Source organism: Centropristis striata, chromosome 17, assembly GCF_030273125.1.
Source record: "Centropristis striata isolate RG_2023a ecotype Rhode Island chromosome 17, C.striata_1.0, whole genome shotgun sequence".
Classification (NCBI taxonomy): Eukaryota; Metazoa; Chordata; class Actinopteri; order Perciformes; family Serranidae; genus Centropristis; species Centropristis striata.
In genome coordinates, this window is record NC_081533.1 from 30,997,650 (window position 1) to 31,025,221 (window position 27,572).

General features: G+C 37.5%; 2 protein-coding genes across 4 annotated transcripts; both read right to left on the minus strand.

Annotated features, from left to right (window-relative positions):
* Positions 1-3,074: 3,074 nt before the first annotated feature.
* LOC131989986 (uncharacterized) lies at positions 3,075-13,666 on the minus strand. Of its 2 annotated transcripts, none has more exons than XM_059355369.1 (7): positions 13,539-13,666; positions 9,450-9,644; positions 6,987-7,149; positions 5,758-6,303; positions 4,388-4,455; positions 4,120-4,163; positions 3,075-3,157 (listed from the first exon to the last, which is right to left on the minus strand). In XM_059355369.1, the coding sequence occupies exons 2-7, from the start codon at positions 9,642-9,644 to the stop codon at positions 3,109-3,111; spliced, it is 1,065 nt and encodes a 354-aa protein (XP_059211352.1). In that variant the 5' UTR covers positions 13,539-13,666; the 3' UTR covers positions 3,075-3,108. The 2 variants fall into 2 exon arrangements, with proteins under 2 accessions (XP_059211352.1, XP_059211351.1); XM_059355368.1 differs by having other exon boundaries at positions 3,086-3,157; positions 5,758-6,324; positions 13,539-13,655.
* A 4,256-nt stretch (positions 13,667-17,922) lies between these two features.
* On the minus strand, positions 17,923-27,128 carry cd68 (CD68 molecule). Of its 2 annotated transcripts, XM_059355371.1 has the most exons (7): positions 27,017-27,128; positions 24,138-24,463; positions 23,961-24,089; positions 23,498-23,617; positions 21,187-21,256; positions 20,640-20,816; positions 17,923-19,093 (listed from the first exon to the last, which is right to left on the minus strand). In XM_059355371.1, exons 1-7 carry the CDS (start codon positions 27,063-27,065, stop codon positions 18,954-18,956), a joined length of 1,011 nt encoding a protein of 336 aa, XP_059211354.1. In that variant the 5' UTR covers positions 27,066-27,128; the 3' UTR covers positions 17,923-18,953. The 2 variants fall into 2 exon arrangements, with proteins under 2 accessions (XP_059211354.1, XP_059211353.1); XM_059355370.1 differs by having other exon boundaries at positions 17,927-19,093; positions 23,961-24,463.
* Positions 27,129-27,572: the final 444 nt, after the last annotated feature.

A 27,572-nucleotide genomic window follows, 5' to 3' on the forward strand; every position in this document is an offset into this window, starting at 1 on the left:
TGGAAGTCAGCTCTGTCTCCACTGTGTTAAAGTGTTCATGTGTTAATGTGTTTTAGTCTTTTTGGTCACTTAATGTCCTTTTTTGGTCATTTTGTGTTTCTTTAAAGTCATTTTGTGTCTTTTTTGGTCATTTTGTGTTTCTTTAAAGTCATTTTGTGTCTCTTTTTGAACATTTTATGTTTTTTTTGGTCATTTTCTTTCTTTTTTTTGGTCATTTTGTGTCTTTTTTTAGTCATTTTGTGTCTTTATTGGTCATTTTGTTAATTTTTTAGGTCATTTTGTGTATTTTTTTTAGGTCATTTTGTGCATTATTTTTTGTCATTTTGTGTCTTTTTTGGTCATTTTGTGTCTTTTTTTTTAGTCATTTTGTGTCTTTATGGGTCATTTGGTGTCTTTATTGGTCATTTTGTTTATTTTAGGTCAATTTTGTGTATTTTTTATGGTCATTTTGTGTCTTTTTGGGTTATTTAGTGTCTTTTTTGTATCCCTTTGTGGCCAATTTGTGTCTTTTTTGGTCATTTTGTTTCCTTTTTTTGGTCATTTTGTGTCTTTTTTGTCATTTTGTGTCTTTTTGTCATTTTGTGTCTTTTCTGGTCATTTTGTGTCCTCTTTTTGAACATTTTGTGTCTTTTTTGGTCATTTTCTTTCCTTTTTTTGGTCATTTTGTGTCTTTTTTTAAGTCATTTTGTGTCTTTATTGGTCATTTTGTTTATTTTTTAGGTAATTTTGTGTCTTTTTTTTGGTCATTTTCTTTCCTTTTTTGGTCATTTTGTGTCTTTTTTTTAGTCATTTTGTGTCTTTATTGGTCATTTTGTTATTTTTTGGGTCATTTTGTGTATTTTTTTTTGTGTCATTTTTGTGTCTTTTTTGGTCATTTTGTGTCTTTTTTTAGTCATTTTGTGTCTTTATTGGTCATTTTGTTTATTTTTTAAGTCATTTTGTGTATTTTTTTTGGTAATTTTGTGTCTTTTTGGGTTATTTAGTGTCTTTTTTGATCACTTTGTGGCCAATTTGTGTCTTTTTTTGGTCATTTGTTTCCTTTTTTTGGTCATTTTGTGTCTTTTTTTAGTCATTTTGTGTCTTTATTGGTCATTTTGTTTATTTTTTAGGTCATTTTGTGTATTTTTTAGTCACTTTGTGTCTTTATTGGTCATTTTGTTTATTTTTTAGGTCATTTTGTGCATTTTTTGTCATTTTGTGTCTTTTTTGGTCATTTTGTGTCTTTTTTTAGTCATTTTGTGTCTTTATTGGTCATTTTGTTTATTTTTTTAGGTCATTTTGTGTCTTTTTTTGGTCATTTTGTGTCTTTTTGGTTATTTAGTGTCTTTTTTGATCACTTTGTGGCCAATTTGTGTCTTTTTTTGTCATTTTGTTTCCTTTTTTTGGTCATTTGTGTCTCTTTTTGAACATTTTTGTGTCTTTTTGGTCATTTTCTTTTCTTTTTTGGTCATTTTGTGTCTTTATTGGTCATTTTGTTTATTTTTTAGGTCATTTTGTGTATTTTTTTGGTCATTTTGTATCTTTTTTGGTCATTTTGTGTCTTTTTGGGTTATTTAGTGTCTTTTGACCTACTTTGTGGCCAATTTGTGTCTTTTTTGGTCATTTTGTTTCCTTTTTTGGTCATTTTGTGTCTTCTTTAAGTAATTTTGTGTCTTTTTTTGTCATTTGTTTCTTTTTTGGGTGATCTGAACTGTGCGTGTGAGATTGTGTTCAGTGAGCGGGGGTCGTGGACAATATGCATGTTAAATTGGGGTCGCGACTCAAAAAGGTTGAGAACTACTGGTCTAAGGTGCATGTGGTATTTAAATAACCATATTGATTCATTTTAAACCCATTTTCAAACGGTTTGGTTTGTTATAAACCTCAGAGTTGTGGTTATGTTCCTGCATACTCAAGAATAATTTTAACCATGGACTTTCATAAATAAACATTAAGCAGATAGGTAGAGCAATAGCATGTGTGTGTGTGTGTGTGTGTGTAAAATGACAAAAAAAAGACACAAAAAGTTTTTTTTTTTTATCTTGCTAAGAACCAAATAATTTGCAGTGCACTCTGCTCAGGCCAGTTCATCACTGCTTGCTGCTTTAATTTGATCTCTCGTACATTTTTTTGGCTTTCTTGGTCACCAAAAGATGTAAAAGACACATAAAAGACAAAAGACACAAAATGACCAAAAAAAAAAGACACAAAAAAGAAGCAAAACGACCAAAAAAGACAACAAAAAAAACACCAAAAAGACACACCAATAGCTAAACTTATCTGCTTAATGTTTATTTATGAAAGTCCATGGTTAAATTAATGAAACACAAACATGCACTGTAGCCATGTAATAAATCAATTTCCAGGTTTGCTGATGTAAGCGAAATGTGCATTTTGTGGAGATGAGCCAGAGACAACTTTACACTTATTTTATGTTTGCCCATTTTCAAACTATATTTTGGAGGGATATGGAAAACTTCATACTCGATAAGACTGGACAGACCATTATTTTTTAACCTTAAGATATTATCTCAAAATTTGAATCTAATAACAAAAACAGTGTGCTTTATAACAAATCTTATGCTTCTGATGGTTAAGTTTCACATCCACAAGATGAAATTTTCCAAATCCCTCCCTAACTTTAGTGTTTTCACAATAGAATTGAAATTTTATATCGAAACTTTAGAGTTGATGTCAAATAAGAAATATGAACGCACTCTCATACACTTTAAAAACGTATTTTAAAATTATTCAGAAACCCCAGAATAATAAAAAGGGAAGCACCTTATACCCTATGTGCCTTATTATCTTATTATTTTATTTTTATATAGATATAAATACATATGTATATATATATTTAATTCTACAGATACTGTAACTGACATTTTTCTTTGTATGTCTTGTTTATATACTGAATGCCTGTATTTCCTTCATTGTTAATAAAGATCTGAAAAAAAAAAAAAAACCCAACATGCACTGTCTCTCCTTGCAGCGTATGATGATCTTAAATATATTCATGAAAATTAATAAATATCCAGCAACATTTTCTTAAATAGGGAATCAGTCATGGGAATGGTGAGATCAAGCAGTAGACAAACCACGACTGAACTGTTTTTAGTTTTTTTTATTTTATTTAAAATTTTCTTTAGGCTCCCAGGTGTCCTCCCACTTGGCCCCACTGGAAGAAAGAAGGACAACACCAGAAATGATTACAGTCAATGATCCCACTCTTCCACCTAAAATTCTAGAAGGTGTTTACATATTGAGTTACATTGACCATTCAGAAATAACGCCTTACTGAGACCACATTGTCCATATTCACCTACTCCAAGGTCTGTTCATGTGAAGTGTATTCTATGCTAAGTGTTTCATAGCACCAACATTTTTATACTGTATATTCATATTTATTCTGCACTGGAATTATATTCTACTCCTTAATACATACTCCTTCTTTAGACACTTTATATTTTATTGTATTTTTATTGTATTTTTATATTTTATTGCTTGAAGTATGCCTAGGTTGTTCTTTTTATTTAATTGTGTTGTCATTGTCTCTGTGTGTAATGCTGCTGCTACACTGTGATTTCCCAGCTTGGGATAAATAAATAAAGTCTGTCTGTCTGTCTGTCTGTCTGTCTGTCTGTCTATCTATCTATCTATCTATCTATCTATTGTGTATATGATTATGTTGCTGAGGTTTTTTTCATTGTTTTTTTTCTCTTTTCCTCTCTTCATGTTGTGCTGTATTTCTTTTCTTTCACCTCTGTCATATTATATGTGTGTTTTAAGTATATGTTTGGACGGGTTGATGGCTAATTTCATTGACCTAGTACGTGTTACTCTGTGCAATGATAGTAAAGGTGATTCTGACATGGCACTGTGGTGCCATAAAAGTGAAATTAACGACATTTCATTTTGTAATTCCATTTTATACATTGACAAGTTCCAAAATAACTAAAAATGTATATTTCTCCGCAATTAGAATAATTTCACTGCACACTTCCAATCCTTCTAGTCCTTTAAAGTTTCACAAAAAAGGATCAGATTAGGTCCATGGCTAAAAGAAAGTAATTTACTCTATGTATTTAAATTATATATTACTTGACATAACAAATAAGATAAACATACAAAATGACATACCATCCAGAGCAAGGAGACCAGCGCACGAACACCTCAGCATGGCCCTTAAACACAGTGAGATAGAGATTCATTATTTTCCTTATATAAACAAAAACTAGTGGTTAAACCCTGTAAATTATTTTTGTTTTGCCTGTGACCACTACACCCATTCTCAATGTAAAGAAAGATAAAGATGACAATAATATAATTTAAATATATTATTTTGGCTGGACTTGAATGCAATTGCATATAATATTATGGAATATTATTATTATACTGCATTACAAACCTCCCTGACTCTCTCCCTTAATATTCGTTCATAGGGGAAAGTCGTAGAACCGTGATGAACGGGGCATTCTGCAACAAATGGACACACACACACACACACACACACACACACACACACACACACACACACGTTACACACTCAAGTTATGGAACTGAAGAGCATAGATAGCTAGAAAATTTCCTCTGGGGAAATTTTGAAAGGGCCACGGGGGCTACTGCCGGTGTGTGTGTGTGTGTGTGTGTGTGTGTGTGTGTGTGTAATTAAAATCACATAAAGTTACTGTGTGTGCGTGTGTGTGCGTGTGTTTGAAGCATGTGTATGCATGTGTGAGGAGTGTGCGTGCTTACGTGCACGTTTGTGTGTGTGTATCTGTAACTGTAATCACATCAAAGATCAAAGGCAATCAGATCAAAGCAATCAACTGAATTAACTGACACCTGTTCCAGTGACAGCAGAGGTGGACAGACTGAAATTTCTGGCTTCTAACAGAAAGCATTTTTGGCAAAACCATAATACCTATCATTGATCCGACTTCACTTTGAGCGTCCTGAGTTCTTCCTGAACGTCTACATATGATTTTTTTTTCAGAAAAATGAAAAAATAGCTTTGTTAGAGCGATCTAAAAAAACTGTTCCATCTTCCTTTTTTCCGAAATCTCCCTGAGTTTTTAATATGGGAGCCAATGAGGCTGTTGGTGGTGTTGGTGCCGCATCTGTGCGTCGTACGCCCAAACTATAACTCTGACAGCTTTACCAGAGGATTGTGAGTGAGAAGACAAATTTTCCTACGTTTCTATGTATAAATTATTTCTGTAGAGTGGAATTTGCGGCCTGGAGCGCAGTTTGCAAATTTATTTTTTGACAATTTTTTCTCTCCCTCTACACTCTGGCGATGATGTCACACACTGTTACACGAACATTCCGTGCAATACACACCCATTATAATCTCAGAATTTCTCCAAAAATGATCATGGTCATTGAACAGGGATTGATAAAAAACTATATGACCTATCGAAACGTGGATTAATACACCAATACACAAGACTTGTGTCTACTGTTTAAAGTTTAAATGGAGTCTCTAGGTGAAATTATGCCGGAGGAGTAGACGTTTAAAAATCTCCAATTATTGTTCTTTTTCGCTCATTTTTTGTCGGCCGTCCCATTCATTTCAATGCAAAATTTGGGTGTATTCTGTAGAGAAAAGTAATAGCACACCGATCCCGATCAAACCACACGTTTTGATATATAATTTGTCCTGCTTCGCCCCGAGCACTGGTCCCTACAGCTATTGCTGTAGGGACCAGTGCTCGGTGCGATTGCCCCGAGGCCCTAATTACTTCAGAAACTGAACAGAAACAAACATATACATACCATTTTGATATGCCTTCCTCTTGTTCTTGTTCCTTCCTTTTAGAGCAGGGGCCAGGGAGGTAGATAGAGTAGAGAGCACGGAGGCAGACAGAGTAGAGGGCAGGTAGGCAGACAGAGTAGAGGGCAAAGAGGCTGACCCGGGGGCCAGGGAGGTAGATACAGTAGAGGGCAGAGAGGTAGACACAGGTGCCATGGAGGTAGATAGAGTAGAGGGCAGGGAGGCAGACACAGGAGTGACTATAAAGGAGATGACGGAGTCAGATAGAGGAGAAAGCTCAGATCTGGACACTGACATGGGACCAGAGGCAGGGCCAGGCACCACAAAGGGCAGAATGGCAGATGGGAGGAGAAGAGTGTCAGCTGCTGAAGCGTCTTCAGGCTCAGTCTTTAGAGTTTGTTCACTCTCAGCAGTTTGAATCTCTTCAGTCTCCGTCTTTAAAATCTCTTCAGTCTCAATATTTTGGATCTCTTCGGTCTCATTCTTTCGAATCTCTTCAGTCTCGTTCCTTAGAGTCTCTTCAGCCTCAGTTTCCTTTGTCAGGGCCACTGTTTCAGAGAGCAGAGTCACTATTAGGAAGAAAAACATATGATAAGTGGGCACAGCCAGTAGCTTGACTGTATGTGACAAAAGTTATTGAACTAAGGTTTTTGATCATTTGAAATGACATCATTATATACGAACCTGGTCACACAGAAATCCGTGAAATAGCCACGGATTTCGCTTAACTCAAAATCCGTGGAATAGCCACGGAATCGCTCAAATTTCCGTGAAACTGACACGGATTTCGCTACAATGCAAGTTAATGACAGTCATATCCCGTGGCTATTGGTTTGTTCCAAGTCACGTGACTTTCAAGGTCCCAGCGGTCAGAACAAAAAACATGGCGGACAGTTCTCTGTTTTAGTGAAAAATCAATATTTTGACTTAGTTTCTGCATAAAAATGGATTTTGATCACATTTCTAGCGAGAAATATATGTTTTATTTTCTAAATATTCACTCAGTGAATGTTCATAATCACTTTGTATGTTGGAATAGCCACGGGATATGACTGTCATTAACTTGCATTGTAGCAAAATCCGTGTCAGTTTCACGGAAATTTGAGCGATTCCGTGGCTATTCCACGGATTTTGAGTTAAGCGAAATCCGTGGCTATTTCACGGATTTCTGTGAGACCATGTTGTTATATACTCAACCACACAGTATTATGTGCACATTAGTTCACATTACCATTAAGAATACTTTCATAAATTCTCTGTATAGTGAGGAGTGCATCACGTGCCCCTTGAGTGGGCATTGGCTGGGGACAAAGGCACTCAGCCACAAAACCCTTCCCTGTCCTCTTGGCCAGCAGGAGTATAGGATGCCGATCCAACTGGTTCCACTTATGGAGCTGAAACACAACATCAAATCATTGAATAATGACTAGAATCATTTCTTTGTCATTTTTGTCCAGTGACCCAAAACTAATGGTGTAAGAATACTTCTCAGTAAAACAAATTGATCAGATCAATACTGCTCAGAATTGAGTGCATCCCTAATCAAAACTGGTATGCAAGTATCGCCAACTGCAGACCAAAGTATTATTCGTTTTTCTGTCAAAACCAAAATACAAAAAAACGGAAACAGTGCCCCCTTTTCCTTTTTTCGTTTTAAACCCAAAACGGATTTTGCTCTCAGCCTCAAAAAACTAAATTAAATAACGGCCCAAATTTGTTTTTTGCAAATTCCTTTATTTAATTTTTTTTTCTCATTTATTAATATGACGGTGGACAGACCAGAAGAGGGGGGAAAAAAGTCCCGTCATAATAAATGTAGCGTGCTAAATTATTATCAAGCATAATAAAGTAAAAACATATATTATCATACACGATTATAGGCTGCCGTTCTCTTTCTACACCCATGTATGATTCACATTTATTTTAGTCAACTGAAACTATAACAGCTGGTTGTTTGGGAGAACGTGATAGATAATTATTATTATTTTAGCTGAGTATGTGAATGTACATTGTGGAAAACTTCCACCCGAATTACATTCCCTGCCTTAATAAAGAGCATCTATAAAGTCACAAACAGAGGTCCCCATCACGCACAGTCAAGACCGACACGGCTTCAAATCACAATAATAGTGTTTATATTAATTGAAAATGAGAACTTGTGAAGTTATGACTTCAGGGCTGATGTTTAGCCACAGGGTGGCGCAGTTATTACATGAAGAGTAGACCTGAGGGCTTTAGTATGGAGGAGGCTCAACATGGCCAGACTCTGTGTTCATGTTCCAGCTCAACAAAACCTTTAGCCCTGGTCAGAGTTAACTGGTGTTATTTTCCGGTTATTGTCCGGCTTTGTGCGTGTTTACATCAAAGGTATGAGGAATACCAAAAAAGTGATCACAGCCCAATATGTCTTCTTACTTTTCTTAACGAGCCGCAGGGCCCGGTGGCTCATTAAGAAGAGTAAAGTGGCACAGTCCTCCTGCAGCAGTCCCTCCCAGCTGCCGAGCCAGAGGGGATGTTAACCCCTTAGCGTCCAGTCTGCAAATTGCTAATAGGCTAACAGTTAGCTCTGTAGCAGTACAGTGTGTATGTGCTGCTGCTGCAGGAGGTGTTCACTTAGAGATCTCTGTTTGTTTACAACAAGCACCGGACACTCTATGCACAGTTAGCGATGCAGGTTAATTCACAATCACAATGTTTATGATCAGCGGAGACGCTGTGCATAATTAGCCATGCTGCTTTGTTTATGATCAGCAGCAGACGTTGTGCACAGTTAACAACAGCGGCCACAGTTGGGTCTCCCGTGTTTAACCCGTCGTGTATGTGATCACGGTCGAAACTGTCACTAAGCGATTACGCAGCGATCGAAAACCATACGTCACCTCCGGAGTCTCGTAAATCCTTCTAGGGGCCTTTTTGTAATCGAGACACGCAGATTGAGCAGACATTTCAGAGGGCGTGGCCTGAGACTTTCATGGTGGCCACTCTTCCCCCTAAAGGAAACACGGCTGATGTCTCGACTGTTTGGACTTGCCGTGTCGGTCTGTTGTCAGCGTCGCATCACTGACGTCACGGTCAAAACTGTAGCAGAACTATTTATGTCACATTCGAACTCTGTTGGTTGGCTGCTACAAAGTACCTGTATGGGAACAGAGGACGAGGGGAACTTACTAGTGGGCGTAGCCTAAACACTTGTTGCTTTCCAAAAAGTACTCAAAAAGTACTGGAAGCACCTGGAACGGCCCAAAGCCTGGGTAAGGCATGTCTCTGAACGGTACCATCATGTGTTGGTGATGGGCACGAGCACTGAGTTGATCTCAAAAACGTCTCCGGGGCACCACTCCTTTTGAACACAAATAAGTGTTGAGTCTTGTTGTTGTTTCATTTTGTGTTGTTGTCTTGTATTTATTGTTGTTCGTTTGTTTTTAAATGTTCATCTTTTATTTTGTGTTCAAATAAATTCTCAATCAATCAATCAAAAACATCAAAGCAAAACTCATGTAGTGTGCACCCAGCATTAGTTGCAAGGAACTGCAACTGCATTCAAGTTGTGCCATGTGAGCCCATCAAACAATTTCCGCCCAGCAGAATAAGAATGTGTTTGACTAGGAGTGTTTGTGCTGACTGAGAAGTTCTTTCTTATTTTTTTCTTAGCAGCATCAACTCATTTGTTTCATAAAGCAACAGTACTACTTACCACTAAATTAGTAGCATCATAGACTTTGTTGACGCTTTTATTCTTTTTCTGTGTCTCCTTCCACTGTAGAGATATTTTTTCCTTTGCCTGCTCCAACTTTTTTTTGTAAGGCTGCCTGGCCCCGCAGTGCTTACACACCTTACTGGCAACCCCGATGCTTGCCTGGCATGTTGGACATTTTTTTTGTGTTGGCATCTTGGACCGAGAGGAAAACAAAACAGATTAATGATCAGTCAAATTATACATTCTTTAAACAGGGATAACAGTTAATATCTAGCCTACACAATGTATAGGAATAATACCCCTTTTTGACTGAGACAGTTCCAGGGGCGGTTCGGAGCCAGTGCCTAATCTCGAAGCAGTTCCTCGCTTTTCAAATGCCAAAGAACCGGCTCTCGGCCGGAAAAACTGGTTGCAGAGCGGCACCAACTCTTTGCTGGCATCCAACCGTGAACCACTGACGGCAGCGGCTGAGGGCAGGATTATTGTAACCAACAAGAACAACTAAGACGTGCATCATTCATTTTATTATTAATGATTTAATGATTAATTTGTGGCTGGGGAGAGGGGCACCTGGAATGCCCTGCTTAGCCTGCTGCCCCCGCGACCCGGCCCCGGATAAGCAGACGAGAATGGATGGATGGATGGATGATTAATTTTTTATTGTAGTGTAAAGCGATGAAAGCGCTATATAAGTGCAGTCTATTTACCATTTATTTTAATTGTTTAACTGCAACGTCATTTAAATATGGACTAGCATTAGCAGGCTAGCGTTAGCTTACAAAAAAGGCAAATACCAACATCTTATACCATGGCATTTAAGACGATCACACAAACGTGTTGTACATGTCTTGTTTGGATGCCAGTGTAGGCTCGCAAAGCCAAGAGCAACATGTGCAGAGAGACGATGTAGTCAGCCTAGGGCGGGGCGATATATCAAAAGAAAAGATATATCGATATATGATATATTTATAATGTGATATGGAATTAGACCATATCGCATATATCGATATAGTTCAAATGTGCACTGTGATCCTTGCTCCAGGCAAGCTGCGGCTTTTATCTAGGATATTTTTTTTTATTCAAATGTGCACTTTATGGAGCTTTGATTTTTTTTAAAATGTACTCCTGTTGTTATACAGTATTTATGTTCACTTAAATAAACGGTTTCAATAAAACTACTTGTGACATTTCATATTTAGCTTTGACTTTGACTGAATATTTGCTCTCACTTTGAGATAAAAATATTGGGATACATATCGTATATAGATATTCAGCCTAAATATATCAGGATATGACTTTTGGTCCATATCGCCCAGCCCTAAGTCAGCCATTGATGTCATTATGCTAGTGAAGAGCAGGACGTACTCAGGCATATGCAGTGACATAATTGTGTGGTTCTCGAGCCTGTGGAAAAGCAAAACTGGTTCTGGTGGACCAGCAGCACCAGCCCAACAAATCAACTAGGTTTACATTGGTTGAAAGGGGGTATAAGTGGTGCTGCAGAGATGCCATGGTCTATAAATCGTATTCTACCAGTTTTACCAGACTTCCCTCAATACTAACACAAGTAACTGGCCCAGTTTTTCGACATGACAATAGTGTAGCCAAAGCATACAGAATGCTACAGCTGTCTAGTAGAGCTCATTTGGGTTTTATAAGAACCGAAAAATCACATTATAGCCAAATCACTCACTTTTACTTTTGTAGGCGGAGTGATACTTTGTGAATGGACGCAACACTACTGGCAGAAAGAAGATAGTCCCAGTACAAAGAACAAAATAGTGAGCTTTGGACACACCATTGTCCGGCCAGAACCTGGACCAGTTACTTATTTGTGAGAAGCACGGCTGAGAGAGGATTCTACTGATTAGTCACATCAACGTTGAGTAGGAAAGAGGGCGCACTGTCACACATTTCTGAACTCACCCAGCAAAAATACCACCATGATCATTTTACTTAAATGTCTTAAATGAAAATTAGTTAATTAATGCCCCACAAATGAGATCAATTTACCTATATTCTTAGTAAAACCTCTGTTAGGATATAAAAAAGGGTTCAAGGGACAGAAGGGGGTCCAGACTTCATGAACTGATCCGCCTTAATCATGTAAATCAGGGAAGTGTAGTTTGAACCCAGATCTCTGTAACTGCAGATTTCTTGACGTATTGTAATAAAATTATGTTAAACTGACAACTCGGACGTCTCCTGCTCATCATTCCCCATCAAACGATCTGCGCAGAAAAATAAGTGAGAGGATTTACTGTTGGAGTCAGATTATTTAATTTTAAAGGTTTCCTCAATGCATTTCAGATTTCAGATAGTGCAGAGTTTGGTGTTGTGCCACCTACATTATTGTTCTGTGGTCTGGGCATCTGCTGCCAAAACTGAGCTCAAAAAGCTGCAGATTGCCCAAAACAAGGTTGCACGGTTGGTATTGGGTTGCTCCACACGGTCTAATGTTAACCGCATGCATGATTCCCTCTCATGGCTGATGGTAGATAACAGGTTAGCATCAAGCACTGCTGTAATGTTTCAGTCAGTCTTGATTAATGAAGCGCCTGACTTTTTAATTAATCAAATTGTGTGTAGAAACTCCTTGCACAACTATAGCACTAGAGGGTCCAGCAACGGTCAGCTTGAAGTGCCTCACCCAAGAACAAAGGCCTTATAGTGATCTTTTATCTATAGAGCAATTAATCTGTGGAATAATCTGCCTCACTACCTCTGTTGCACTGAAAGTAAACAGGTATTTAAAAAGAAAGTGAAATGTTATTTTATACAAGCTGTACATTTTTAAATGCTGTTCTTACCTTTTCTTTCCTTTTCTTACCCTTTTTAGGTTTATAGTGATTGACCTTACCTGTAAATGTTTGATATATTGAGAATATGTTTTTTTGTATATTCTGTGTTGTTCCTGTGGACCCCAGGAAGACTAGCTGGTTACTAAGGTCCCAGCTGATGGGGATCCTTAATAAATAAACAAATAAACAAATTTCTCAACAGTCTATAGACAGTGTCAGTGGAATTGCATTTCTAGGGAAAGGCTATAATAAACAAATAGTGTATTTGATATTATATTGTGACAATATACACTCTCCCCCACACACACCTTCCCCCATCTCTCTAGTTCTGCCCCCTCTTCATCTACCTCTCCACTAGGGGTGTGCCATAACGTATCGTTCACGATAATATCGTTGTTTTTTTTATGGTTAAAAAAATGCATATCATGATATTGGCAACGTTCCTACTTCTTGATGTAGTGGTTAAAGTTGTTTTAATCACAAAAAGCTACTTACTCCCTGTCGCTAAACACATGCAGCTTTCAAAATAAGAGCACAGTGTGTTAAGATAATCCACCACAGAATCTACAAGAAGACTGTCAAAATAAGATGCCTTAAATAAAACATACAAGAACCTTTATTCTCCTTTACAAAATGTCATTGAAATATGCCCCCAGAACCCCTAAATGGTTATTTTTATTATTTGCTCATACTCAAGAGTCAAGAGTAAAAAATGTTGTATTTGGCAACTGTTGAGATTTGCACCTGCAAAAAAAAATAATCATATTTTCAATGTCTTTTAAAGTATTTCCTAATATCGTCAAGAATATCGTTATCACAAAAATAGCCTGCAATATCGTGATATTCTTTTAGGGACATATCGCCCAGCCCTACATTGGGCCCCACATTGCCTAAAACTCTATTATTGCTTCCAGTGAAAACCTTCCTCCTCCCTTCCTTCCATCTATTCTCTCACTTTCACTCCCACTCCCTCCTTCCCTTGCCCCACCCACCCCGTAATGTCAGCCCTTCCTTTTCCATAGGTACATCTTCGTCCTTTCACATCTCCATCCAGAAATCTACCCAGCAACAGAAAGACAAGGTGTATATGCATCATAATAGAAGGCTAACGGTAGCACCGCTAACGTCACCTCAATAGAACGTCACGTTCGCTAGCTTAGACAAAACTTGCAAAACTGACGTTCTTTAAATTTGAAAACGTAACGGCTGCATTTAAAATGTGGCACCTCTAAGATACATATTTCTTAGTTTCCAAATATAAATAAAAATGATTGTCATAGCTTACCTTTTCACTTGAACCACGTTGAAAATAATGTTTAGATTATAAATAAAGAATGTCAATACTGCTTCTTCTTCTTCTTCCTCTTCTGCGTCGTCGTCGGGCCTCTTCTTCTTCGTTGGTATTCTACGGCAGCTGGCATCTACAGTGTTGGATTACTGCCATCTGCAGGTTATATTATCCCTTATAAATCCTGTCACAGCTAAAAATGTAATCTACCTTCCTCCCTTGTGCACAATCTTCATATTTTAATATTCCTTTCACGTTTCCTATTTTCTGCAGATATGCCAACATTACTTGTCTTTCTTGTGTAAATTTAAATATGTTGTGTAGTCCAAGGTTATAATAGTTTTGGATTTTTCTTTAGTTTTAGTTTTAATTTCGTTGTGAATTTTTGTTTTCAAATTCAGTTAGTTTTAGTTAGTTTTTAGAGTGAGCTTTTTAGTTTTAGTTCAGTTCTTATTTTTTGAAAATGCTTAGTTTTAGTTTAGTTTTTATTAGTTTTAGTGTTAGTTTTAGTTTTTTTTTGTAATGGGCTATATGTTGGGTGCCAGATTCAAAGTGGTCATAATAAATTTTGCCTTTATTTCCTTTGGTTTATCATCTCAGCCCCAATAAGGTTATTAACTCTTACAGTTCAGGGTGTTTTGAATTTCGGTTGGAGTGTAAACATCCCAGTCTCAGTAAACATATTTACCATGTGTTGCATGTTCAAATAGAAACACTGAATTATGAATGGAAAAAGTTAACAAAAAAACGAAAACTAAGGACATTTTCACTATAATTTTAGTTAGTTTTGTAACCACAAAAAACAGTTTCAGTTACTTATCGTTTTTTTTAAAACTCTAGTATTTATTTTTATTTCAGTTAACGAAAATGTTTTTTCAATTCTAGTTTTCGTTATTTCGTTAGTTTTAACTATAATAACCTTGGTGTAGTCTCTCTGCTTCCTGACTATAGTCACTCAATATTGTTGGATGTTTCTCCATAATGTGTAGTGTGCTGTTCAGATTATTGTGCCCGATCCTCAATTTGCATATTATCAGTTGCTCTTTTCTTTTGTTTCTCCCTGTTTCTTAACATATTTACTCTGTTCTTCCAAAGGTAAACAGTATTTCAAATATTGGTGGGGGTTTTTTTTGTTGCTGTTGCTGTTTTTATGCTTGTGGAGCCCGATACTGTAAGATACAGAGTCGCTCAACAGTGTACAGGTAAAAGCTATTTAGATCAATTTTTGCTATCAGAAATTGACTAAATTAATATTTAACACTTTAAATTAATTTAAGTTTTTCTCTTTCAGGTGAAATACTTAAGTAAATTACTATTATCTCAAAATGTATGTACATTACTGAAGCAAAAATATTTAATCATTTTAAGATGAGCTACTAAAGACAAACCACATATCTGCTGTGAAGGCTGCACATCACACACACACACACATTTAGAAATACATCAGTCTTTATTGGCACAGGAGGTTAACAACAAGTAAAAGTGCTCAACGCTGTGGATAACTGTACATACACCACGGTCTTTACTGTCCCCTCTAACTTCAGAGCATCACCTGATGGACAACATGTAGAAGTGCAGCTGTGAGCAGCAGCTCTCATCCTTCATTGAACCACTGCAGAAGCTCACACAGAGGGACGTTTACACAGGGACGGACCAGAATCACTAACTCCACATGCACAGATCCAACCTCAGCCGCCATGACACTTCTCATGATATCAACAAGAGGAAACGGAGTATTATTAAAAGTCCAATCTTCTTTTCTGAACACTCAACGGTTCAATTCTTTAAAATTTGTAAAACTCAGCAGCAGCAGCTTGTTTTTCCAGAATCAATGTCTTGGTCACTCTGTGTAATTTTAATTTTTTTAAAACAGTGTTCACCAGAACTACTTTCTACTAGAGAAATAATCCCAATGAAAACTGTTGGCAGCTACATCATGATTCTGGAATGACGAACCACTTTTATGTATTCCTTTAAGGCAGCTATTCTCAACTTTGGGGTCGGGACCCCAATTGGGGTCGCGAGATGATTTCTGGGGGTCACCAAATCATTTTGGAAGTCAGCTCTGTCTCCACTGTGTTAAAGTGTTCATGTGTTAATGTGTTTTAGTCTTTTTGGTCACTTAATGTCTTTTTATAGTCATTTTGTGTGTTATTTGGTCATTTTGTGTCTTTTTTTAATCATTTTGTGGTCAATGTGTGTCTTTTTTGGTAATTTTGTTTCCTTTTTTAGTCATTTTGTGTCTTTTTTTGGTAATTTTGTTTCTTTTTTGGGTCACTTTGTGTCTTTTTTGTCATATTGTGTCTTTTTGGTCATTTTGTGTCTTTTCTGGTCATTTCGTGTTTTTTTTATCATTTTGTGGTCAATTTGTGTCTTTTTTGGTCATTTTGTGTCTTTTTTTTATCATTTTATGGTCAATCTGTGTCTTTTTGGGTAATTTTGTTTCCTTTTTTTGGTCATTTTGTGTCTTTTTTTAGTCATTTTGGTGTCTTTTTTTGGTAATTTTGTTTCTTTTTTGGCAGACAACATGCATGTTAAATTGGGGGTCGCGACTCAAAAAGTTTGAGAACTTCTGCTTTAAGGCACGAGAGTAGTCTTGGCGTAGAGGAGGGATGAACTCCTGCTATGTGACGAATGAATAACCCTCTCAAAATATAATCAGGATCAGACTAATAACTGGCCTGCATGGACGGTCCATCCCAGCATTTCTATGACAACACAGCATCATCAACATATAGTATGAAAATAAAAACAAGCAAGTTAGCAGAGCAATCAGTGCAATTATTGTTGACTATGTTTTAATAATCCCTGACAACAACCCTTTGATTTTCCCTTTGTGCTTATGAATAATGCAAACACACTCAGTATAATCACCTGTAATGTTAATGATTGGATAACTTCCCTTCTTTTGACAAAATAAAATGCCTGGATGACAGAAGATGCCAGATTTGTTTCTTCAAAGCAATACAAAACATGTACACATAATCTTTAAACAATGAAGAAAAATTAAAAAGTATTTTTATCGTGTGTTTGCTGTGACAAGCTGAATATAATGTAAATAGAACACACAACACTTCCCAGTTGGACTGCTCAGTATAATGTGGGGTTAGACTGGTTAACTGGCTGTGGGAGCAATTTAGTCAGTTTTTACAATTATTTATGAAAATGTCAGCGTGTATAAATGTCTCATTATTGCTATTTAGTGCTAATTCACAGGCTTGTCCAGCCTGGTGAAAATGTTTAAAACTTTGTGTTATTCTCTGGCAAAAAAATCTAAAGTTAAGCGATTTTCTTTTTAAAGCTTTTAATATATGTATGTAAAAAAATGATTTATATTGGCTTCCCAACATGTACAAACTCTAGAGTGTGCTACTCGAATAATAATACAAAAGTGATTATAAATTGATGACTTAAATTTATCTTAAATAATGAATAATAATTTATTTACAAAACTCTCTTTTTCAAAATGTCCCTTTTGGTTTTTCCATTTGCTTACATGTCTGCCTATCACATTCCAATACACAACTCAATTGTTTCCTGCAATAATATTTACACTTTTCATTTTGTTATTCAATCTTAACTTTAGTCAATCAATGATTTTAGTTTTATAGTGCTCTAATTAAATCTAAAAATGTTTAAGATGTGTGACTGCTTGAACATTTTAAGTTGTGATTGCTTTTATCTAACATGTTTTAACTGTTTAAAGGAACACTCCACCGTTTTTTCATATTAAAACATGTTATTCGGGTAAGTAAGACGAGTTGATACAGCCCTCTTGCGTCTCAATGCGTGCACTCAATCGCCCTGGCGCGCGGCGCGACTTGGCTAGCACTTAGCTTAGCCCAGTTCATTCATTAGGATCCAAACAGATGGACAGTTAGAAGCGACCAAACTCCTCCACGTTTTCCCTATTTAAATACAGCTACACGAGTAGTTAAACGACCAAGTATGGCGACACAAATTAAAACGTGGCGCTTTTCTAAGCGGATAAAAAGGAGAACTATAATGTATGGCGGAATAGCACTTGGGAGCACTTCGACTCGGCGCAGTAATATCATCACTCCTGAAAAATCTTCTCCCCTCAGGAGTGATGATATTACTGCGCCGAGTCAAAGTGCTCCCAAGTGCTATTCCGCCATACATTATAGTTCTCCTTTTTATCCGCTTAGAAAAGCGCCACGTTTTAATTTGTGTCGCCATACTTTGTATACTCTGTCGTTTAACTACTCGTGTAGCTGTATTTAAATAGGGAAAACGTGGAGGAGTTTGGTCGCTTCTAACTGTCCATCTGTTTGGATCCTAATGGATGAACTGGGCTAAGCTAAGTGCTAGCCAAGTGGCGCCGCGCGCCAGGGCGATTGAGTGCACGCATTGAGACGCAAGAGGTCTGTATCAACTCGTCTTACTTACCCGAATAACATGTTTTAACATGAAAAAATGGTGGAGTGTTCCTTTAAAGGGACAGCTCACCCTAAAATCAAAAATACATATTCTTCCCTTTACCTGTTGTGCTGTTTATCAGTCTAGATTGTTTTGGTGTGTATTGTACATAATAAAACTCTGCTAATACTCTGCTTGTGATGACATTTGAAAAACTCAACAGCAGTGTCTGTTTCCAGAAATCACGACCAGGTTACTCAAGATGTTGTTATAAGCAGTTTATGTCATATAGGAACTATAATAGAAAGAAAATAGTTCCTACATGAAAACTGCTCACAACCAGGTCTGTGGGTTACCTTGAGTAACCAGGTCAGGATTTCTGGAAAGAGACACTGCTGTTGAGTTTTTCTATGTATTTTTTTTTTTTTTGCAGTTTAGCACCAAAGACAAAGCATCATCTAGTTTAATCATATTAGAGACACTCTGCAACTCACACCAAAACAATCTAGACTCTAGGTAATAGAATATTTTTTTATTTCGGGGTGAAGTGTTGCTTTAAGCAGTGTGTTTGTGCTTAAACATTAAATTGAACACACAAGTCAAAATGTATAAGACGAACAAATAAGTTGTGAAAGGGACAAACACATGTATGTACTTAATGTGGAAGTCAATGATTAAATCTTAAATCTGAACGATTCTAAAAATAGAACTGAAATGTGTTCTATGATTTTAAAAGTCAATAAATTGGTAAATTGGTAAATTTAATGATCTTGTTGCTTTTGTTTAATGAATCTGATCAATTCAAAATGTATCACAATGAAATCGTATGTTCTACAATTATTTCAGTGGCACACTCCAGCATCCATACTAAAACATTACTAACAGTAAATTAGGTAAACCGAGACGTAAAAGGTCAGAAGATGTCATGTCAGGCTTTAGTGGAAGTGCCCTTTAGCCCCTGAGATATATCACAGCCTCACTGACTTTGGTTTATGACGGGGGTGACCTCTGGTGGAAGTCTGCCGGCCTCTCTCACAGAGACTGGTAGCCATCGGCCCTCCTCTTGCGGCCCAGCAGGTAAGCCACCACCACCACCACAATGAGCACCAGCAACGTCACTCCCACCGCAATGGCAACGCGGTAGTCAGGCTGGTCAGCAGGACATTGCTCAACTGGAAAAAAAACAAACACACACATTTAATGTACATATTAAGAAGTGCAAATGTCAGTAAATTAATCATTAACCATTTGAAAGGTCTCATTTTGCCTATAACAAGTTTATTCACTCTGTATGAAAGCCCATAGCCGTGTTTCCTTTAGGGGGGAAAGTGGCCACCATGAAAGTCTCAGGCCACGCCCTCTCAAATGTCCACTCACTCTGCGTGTCTCCACTACAAAAAGGTCCCCAGAGGGATTTATGAGACTCCAGAGGTGACGTTTAGTTTTCAGTCGTCGCAACAGATTAAATACAGGAGACTCAACCCGTCGCTAACTGTGCATAAATTAACCGGCATCGCTAACTGTGTACAGCGTATCCGGTGCTTGTTGTAAACAAACAGAGGTCGCTAAGTGAACACCACCAGTGGAACAGCACATACACACTGTACTGCTACAGAGCTAACTGTTAGCCTAGGTATTAGCAATTTGCAGACTGGACGCTAAGGGGTGAACATCCCCTCTGGCTCTGCAGCTGGGAGAGACTGCTGCAGGAGGACTGTGCCGCTTCCACTCGTTCTTACTCTTCTCAACAAGCCGCGGAGTAAGAATGAGTCTCGAATAACACCAGAAAAAGTCGCTGGATTTGTTGCCAGTCGTTTTTGTAAAAAAAATAGTCGCTAAATATAGCAACAAAGCAAGTTTACAACACTGCTTCGCCGGCTTTTACAAATGGCGCGTGTTGTTGTGGCGTCGAGAACTAGGTCACATCCTGCTTAGCGTTCTATCCGATCAGCAACCAGGCTTTTTTCAGGGGAGAAAAACAGCCCTGCTCTTCAACAGGGCAGAAAAAAGTCCTGTCAAAATACCGCTCAGAATGGCTCATATTCAAATTAGGGGCGATTTTGAGATTTTTGTTTTTGAGATTTTATTGGTTTTAGTGTTTGAGTGCCAAGGCGTTTTTTCATCTGCAATAAATACTTCCCCAGTGCCTACATTGGCATTTATGCTTATTGTGATGACATTTCTTCGAACATCTTCAAATACTTCATATCCCTAAAGTCTGCACAACAAAGCGTAAAGGTTATGTAAATTAATAAAACACAATATTCACTATTTCTTCTGTCTCTTATCAACCTGTTTCTCTGCTTCTCTCTCTGGTGCCAATGTGCTTTCATTATGCAGTTTAGCACCAATTTACTTTAAAGGTGTAGTAACTACTTACTTTACAGATTAGGTTTTACGTATAAAACAGATTATCAGTTTGGACAAAAAAGCAAACATTTTTATCATTTAAACTGCACAAAAAGCCACTTTTCATTACCATATTTAATCAACTTTATATTATAAATATAATCTTACAAAATGAGCCATTTTTTGTAAGTATTTTTACTTTATACTTATTATGCTGGTACTTTTACTTACTTAAAGTTTTACTACAGGACTACTAGTAACTTCTTACTTCCATTGATGGACCTAACAATTAACTTAACAGACAGATACAGGTATTGACTCTCACTGAGTCAAAATCCCTGTCTCTCTTTTCTTCTTTAAGACACTTACTTTTGCCAAACTCGTTGCCCTTGGTCAGATTGAAGGCCTGCATCGTGTCTTGACTGACATCCAGGTACAGTCCATTTCCCATGTAGATTGAGTCACTCTTGCAGGAGTAGCAGTATCCGATCTTTGCGTTGAAGAGATGCATTGACTTGTTACTGGCGGTGTGAGGCTCATTTTTGCCTGCAAGAGTGAAATAAAGCAGTAATCAAGTGCTTACCCGGCCAGATGATGATTCAAATAAAAACACATGCTGATGATCAGATATGAAACCAAACTTGTTAGACTGCATTGCACTAAAGGTAGGTTGGTTCTTACTGGCATTGATTACCTAACAGATTATGTTTATATCTAGTTCAACACACCCAAAAACAAGGAAGTTATCTGCTCTCTAAAGCCTTTTGTCTGTGTTAATATTTGCCAGTGTTGCACAAGCAACCCCCACCTACAGCTGGAATTTCAGCCACGGTGACCCAATTAGTCTAAAGTTTACTTGATACAAAGGCAGTAAATGATATGTAGACTGATATAAAATGTGAGTGTCCCGACTTACCTTCTTTGCTTAAGGGATAAGTCAGCTTGAAAGACAGGGCATCAACGTAGACAGAATTGTTAGCAACGCTCTGAGGAAAGAAAATAGGACATGTTTTGACTAAAGTTGTTATCCAGGAGCAGTTGGTTTTCAAGGTGTTACATAGTGCATTTCAAATCCTGACTGCATTTTGTGAAGTATTGGTTTTAATGTCCATGAAAAAACAAGATGATTAATTGAGGATATTGGCAGGCTCTATTGTTTTCCGTGCAACATTTTATATGAAGTGTCAGCGTGCTGAATGAGGTCGTAAACTTGCAGAATTCCTTTACAGGACAAACAGAGAGGAAGCTGTTGTTTGTATACTGGTACACTTTGAGCTCAATGAAATTTAGAGACACAACTTGTCTGGCTGGCTCAACCAAATACCATTGTTCTGTTTTTAACCCTATACCTGCCCCAGTCCACCTGCAAAGATAAACATTATTCTTGATTGTCAATCCTTGCAATGCATTTTGACTTTTATAAATATATTTTTGCTGCCAGGCTGCTTTTAAATGTATATGTAACAGTTCTGAATTAAAATGTCCACAAAAACCAGACCTATGTTACATATTATTCACTGTAACCACGTTCAAACGCAGAGATATCTGGCATTTTAGGTAATGATACATTTGGTTGCCTGTCAACTATGGCAGACCGGACAATGGGTGAAAAGTCACTAGCTAGCTTACTTACTAGCTAGTTTGTTAGGTAGCAAAACATCAAGAAACAGGTGATTTTCTGACTGTATTATTACTAAAATACCCACATTTGGTAAACTAAAAGAAAGTGGATGAAAAAACGGCCAACAAAACTAACAAACTTTTTTTTAGGTAATGATCCGGACAATGGGTGAAAAGTCACTAGCTAGCTTACTTACTAGCTAGTTTGTTAGGTAGCAAAACATCAAGAAACAGGTGATTTTCTGACTGTATTAATACTAAAATACCCACATTTGGTAAACTAAAAGAAAGTGGATGAAAAAAAAACACCCAACAAAACTAACAAACTTTTTTTTAAGGTAATGATCCGGACAATGGGTGAAAAGTCACTAGCTAGCTTACTTACTAGCTAGTTTGTTAGGTAGCAAAACATCAAGAAACAGGTGATTTTCTGACTGTATTATTACTAAAATACCCACATTTGGTAAACTGAAAGAAAGTGGATGAAAAAAAACACCCAACAAAACTAACAAACTTTTTTTTAGGTAATGATACATTTGGTTGCCTGACAACTATGGCATCCCCCCATCTAGTTGCTGTAACTTCCAAGGAAACATTGGAAATCAAATGATATGTGAGAGAGTCAGTTTAAATCATACAGTGTCACAGAGTTATACTCAGTTCCTGTAATACAACGTGAATACTCCACATACTGTTAGCTACAGTAGCTATTAGCTCCTCTAAGTCAGCAAATGTATGTTGTGTCACAATCACAAAAAGAATCTAATTATATATAGATATATATATGTAAATGATTGTAACTTTTTTGTACTAGCAATCCATGAATGTAGGACGTAGTGCTAACTTTCTGCAGACTGGACAATGGGTGAAAAGCCACTAGCTAGCTTACTTACTAGCTAGTTTGTTAGGTAGCAAAACATCAAGAAACAGGTGATTTCCTGACTGTATATTTCAAAATGTGTTTGCATGGCTGGGTTCTGGTAGTCAGTTTTATTACTAAAATACCCAAATTTGGTAAACTAAAATAAATTGGATGAAATAAAGCATCCAGCAAAACTAACAAACTAACAATTAATTAACAATGAGCTTTAATTAGGGTTTTGCAGGATTGAAACTCAATGAGCACATTAGAGCTGAAGCAATTAATAATTGATTATAGTCGGCTGTCAGATAATTAATCAACTATTTTGATAAGCAGTTCAGTCATTATTTTAACTGGTTGTTCCTGCTCTTCCATTGTGATAACCTTCTGCTTTTCTCTGTTTTATATCACGACAATCTGCATCTCTTGGGTTTTGGACTGTTGTTCGGACGAAACAAGATAACCCGAAGACGCCATCTTAGACTTCATAACTATATAGTTATAAATAACTAAATGAATCACGCAAGCACTTTGAAGCGAGGCAGTGTGAGGCACTCCCTGTCACATGCTCTTAGAACAGGCTTGTCAGCTCAACTTCCCTTTTTTGAATCAACAGTCAAAAAAGTGAATGGGTGTGAATTAACTGTGTAAATGTTGCAAAATGCCAAATCAGTGTGAGTATGTCAAAGATAAGGTACTATTGACTAGTGTTCAAGATTACACATATGTAGGACATCAAAATTACCTTGTTGAACATGAAGGTGATGAAGCCCTCTTTGAAGACAAGGGTCAGGTTGGCCTTGGTTCCCTGACAACCTCCTTGCACTTTGGTCATGTTTGGTTGAACGATGAAGGTTCCATTGTCCTGAAAGATAACCAGAGAGAAATCAGGCAACTGGATGGCAACATGGTATCACAGGTAATACTGTTTCTCTTCAGAGAAACAATATTACCTTGTCATGCTGAATAAGCAATTCTCATATGACACATAATGAGGAAATCAAAACTTGCCATTAAAACATTTTCTCAATTCCTGAAAATAGAATGCTGACAATTGCATTGCTGAGAGCTGAGTCAAAGGCTCGTGAAAGAAAGTTCATATGTGGTTTAATGGATCCCTTAATGCAAGTTTTATATTAGAACCTGTGCAAGGCCATTGAACAAACTTTCCTGGGGCTCTTGTGTCTATTGTGACTGATGAAGTGTACCTTTGGTTTGTCCAGTCGGATCTGCAGTGCCATCTGAGCCATCAGACACATCACTTTCGTGTCAGCCATCAGGGTGTAGTTTCCTTTAGTCTGGGTGGTGGGGGGAGTCGGCTTAGGAGGAGCTGGGGTTGTTGGCTTGGGGGGGGTTGGCTTGTGAGTTGTAGGTTTAGGTTTAGGGGTTGGCTTGTGAGTTGTAGGTTTGGGGGGGGTTGGCTTGTGAGTTGTAGGTTTGGGGGTGGTTGGCTTGTGAGTTGTAGGTTTAGGGGTGGTTGGCTTGTGAGTTGTAGGTTTAGGGGTGGTTGGCTTGTGAGTTGTAGGTTTAGGGGTGGTTGGCTTGTGAGTTGTAGGTTTAGGGGTGGTTGGCTTGTGAGTTGTAGGTTTAGGGGTGGTTGGCTTGTGAGTTGTAGGTTTAGGGCTGGGTTTAGCGCTGGTTTCAAACTGACCCGCAGGGGACACAGTTGCAGAAGGTTTGGAATCCCTTCCATCCTCAGCCAAGGACAGTGCTTCAGTCAAAGAAAAGAGGGGACAAAGATCAATTCAATGTTTGTACATTTACCAGTTTGGAGGAACAGAATTGTAACCTGTCGAACACATTATCAGCTTTATTAAACTGTAGGTTAGCAAGCAATTGCCCATTTACAAATCTGGTGGGGTAACCGGGGGGCGGCTGTGGCTCAGTTGGTAGAGTTGGTTGGCCCCCAACCGAAGGGTTGGTGGTTCGATCCCTGACATGGCAGCCTACATGTCGAAGTATCCTTAAGCAAGATACTGAACCCCAAATTGCTCCCGATGTGCTGTGTTCATCGGTGTGTGAATGAATTCCCAACGGTGGCAGGTGGGACCGTTTAGGGTCGCCTCTGCCACCAGTATGAATGTGTGTGTGAATGGGTGAATGAGTGCAGTCTGTAGTGTAAAAGCGCTTTGAGTGGTCGCAAAGTGACTAGAAAAGCGCTATATAAGTGCAGGTCCATTTACCATTTACTTGCCTCTAACTGCTAGATGTTTTTCACTGATATGTCTTTCTGCTGTTTGTTGCTCAGCAGATAGTGTAAAGTGGGCTAATTTAAACGTTGCGAAAAACAGCCGCTGCTGGAAATGTAGCCGACTAACCTAATTTTCGGGCTGTAAAAGCAAAGCAATGAGCTGAAACAGGCTGAAAGCACCCTTGAACTCAGATGGTTATCTCGAGGTTCATCAACACAAGTGACTTATTTCACATTACACAAAGTTTTTTAATCTGTTGTGAATATGGAAAATACTGATCAGTGCTGCTTTAATGTTTGTTGACTAAACTGCTGACCATTGGACTCAGAAAGCTTATTACTTTAAACAAACGTCATAAAACCAGCGGACTGACGTTAGATAAGGTCAACTGCTGTCACCACATGTACAAGTGCACAGGCCTGACACTTTGAGTTTTCAGTACACAGATTAACTACAGGTTCAGCCAGTTGTTAGGGGAGACCGGGGACAGTTGTAACACTTTTTGCAATTTTTAGCAAAACATCAAAAACCATTTACACTGGAATAACCAATTTGTTATATTATAAACTTCAATCTGTCAGCTGCTGAAATATTGTATTTAAGTGTTTTTTTTTAAATATGTAAATAGAAAATATTATTTATGTCATGTTATTGTGACTATTAATTTCATGTTTTTAAGTAATGATTACCTTTTTTTCATACTACACAACTAAAAAGAGGTGAAGCCGTCAAATTATAATGAAATGCCCTGTTTTAAATATATAGGAAGAATAAATGACTGGGTTTTATACACAGATGGTTCTCTCTAAAAAGTTTTAATGGCCACTTCCATTATACTGATGCACAGTTTGAGACAAACAGAGGGATAGGGGACTTCCAGCAAGCATAAAAGTGCAAATACAAACTATGACCTCCGTTCAGTTGTTGTTCAGCGATGAGTAAACAACCACCAGAGTGAACACATCGTCACACTGTTAAAATGATCGCCTAAGTCATTTGTTGTCAAAATTGATCCTAAATCATCTCCTCATGCCACCTATGGTAAAATAAAATATAAATTGTGACTTAGGCAATTTTTTGAACATGCCTTTGTGACTTAAGCAAAATATGGTGACACTTTATTTTGAAGGTGTCTACATAAGAGTGACATGAGCGTGTCATAAACATGACATGGGATGTGTCATGAACATTAATGACACTTTGAAGTAACATTAATGCTCATGATACTTGTCATGTCATGTTTCTGACAGGCTTGTGTGACTCTTATGTAGACACCTTCAAAATAAAGTGTTACCATATCTTACTTAAGTCACAAAGGCATGTTCAAAACATTGCCTAAGTCATTTATATCTCTTAAGTGACATAATTTACACACAGTGTTATTACTATGCCAATAGCCATCCTTTGTTACATCCTTTTGAGTGAAATGATCAATAAATATCATATGTTACACTTTTGATGAAGTTTTTTGTGTTTCCTGCAAATCTTGAAAAAATGACTTAGGCGATTATTTTAACAGGGTGACGACATGTTACGTGTCAATTTTACTCGAGAAAACACAATTTCAGACCATATGATTAAAAATCGAGTTTAGCTTAATAACCTACTTTAACTTAATTGCACTCACGTATAATATCTAACTGTAAGAGCCCTGGAAAATGCCACTGAAGTTTGGGCTCATCACAAGTTGCAGGTTCATCCTGTCGTCTAAAAAAAAACAGCTGACATGTGACTCTGAACTGTACAGTATCGAGAAACTGCGGAAATTTCTGTTCCTTAAACAATCCAGGAAGTCACGGTGAGGTCTCATGAAAACATGTCATGATTCAGTTCTACAGCGAATTAATAAAACATGAAAACATTCTGATAACCTGATGAAATCAATACTACAACATAATAATTTAGAAGAACACAAATAAGTCACTGCGTAAAGCAATATAATTGTAATTATAAAACAAATATGATTGCACTGGGGCCAAGTTTTTACAAAGTATAAGTCATTCCAAACCGTCCCAGGCATGTTTTTTCTTAGAGTTGCTTAGTTAAAGTGTTGGAAAGAGAAAGTGTCTTACCTGAAACAACCCAGCAGGCAATAAAAGCGAACACAACAGCCCTCTTCATGGTGACAGGTAGCTGCGGTAGATCTGACGGTTTACTGCTCCACTTCTCTTCACCAGAGCGCAAAGTGCGTCAACAGCGCTGCGTCTTTAGATAAATACATGGCCGCGTCAAGTTCCCAGAGACACGCAACATAAACGGAAACACTTCATTTAAAAAGTAAAAGTATCCCTAATTGACGAGGAAAAACAAATGCATTTGATGGTAGAAAGGAGATCCAAATGACCTGAACAATGAAAATATACTTAATGATTTTTTTGAATTATTGAAAAGCTATTTCCTTTCTTATATCTGGGTTTTTTTTTATTATAAAGAAGCAGTGGCGGTTCTACACAGGGGCCTCCAGGGGCCACTGCCCCTGTATAGAAGCCCTTGGCCCCTGCTATGGCCCCTGTGTCAAATTCATAATAAAATGATCAATTTATAACGATGAACGACGGAACAATTTTTACCTATTTTTTGTTCAAACAACATCTTATTGTACACAAAAGGAACCCAGAATGTGTACAT

Bases quoted from the DNA above. Each gene is read 5' to 3' on its own strand.
- LOC131989986 (XM_059355368.1), bottom strand. From the start codon at position 9,644: ATGCCAACACAAAAAAAATGTCCAACATGCCAGGCAAGCATCGGGGTT. The intron at 4,456-5,757 runs GTATGTATATGT...CATTTGTTGCAG, and splicing joins GAGGAAGGCATATCAAAATG to AATGCCCCGTTCATCACGGT. The intron at 3,158-4,119 runs GTATGTCATTTT...TCTTTCTTCCAG, and splicing joins TGGTCTCCTTGCTCTGGATG to TGGGGCCAAGTGGGAGGACA.
- cd68 (XM_059355370.1), bottom strand. From the start codon at position 27,065: ATGAAGAGGGCTGTTGTGTTCGCTTTTATTGCCTGCTGGGTTGTTTCA. The intron at 24,464-27,016 runs GTAAGACACTTT...CTTTGACTGAAG, and splicing joins TGCCTGCTGGGTTGTTTCAG to CACTGTCCTTGGCTGAGGAT. The intron at 20,817-21,186 runs GTAAGTCGGGAC...TCACTCTTGCAG, and splicing joins TTATCCCTTAAGCAAAGAAG to GCAAAAATGAGCCTCACACC.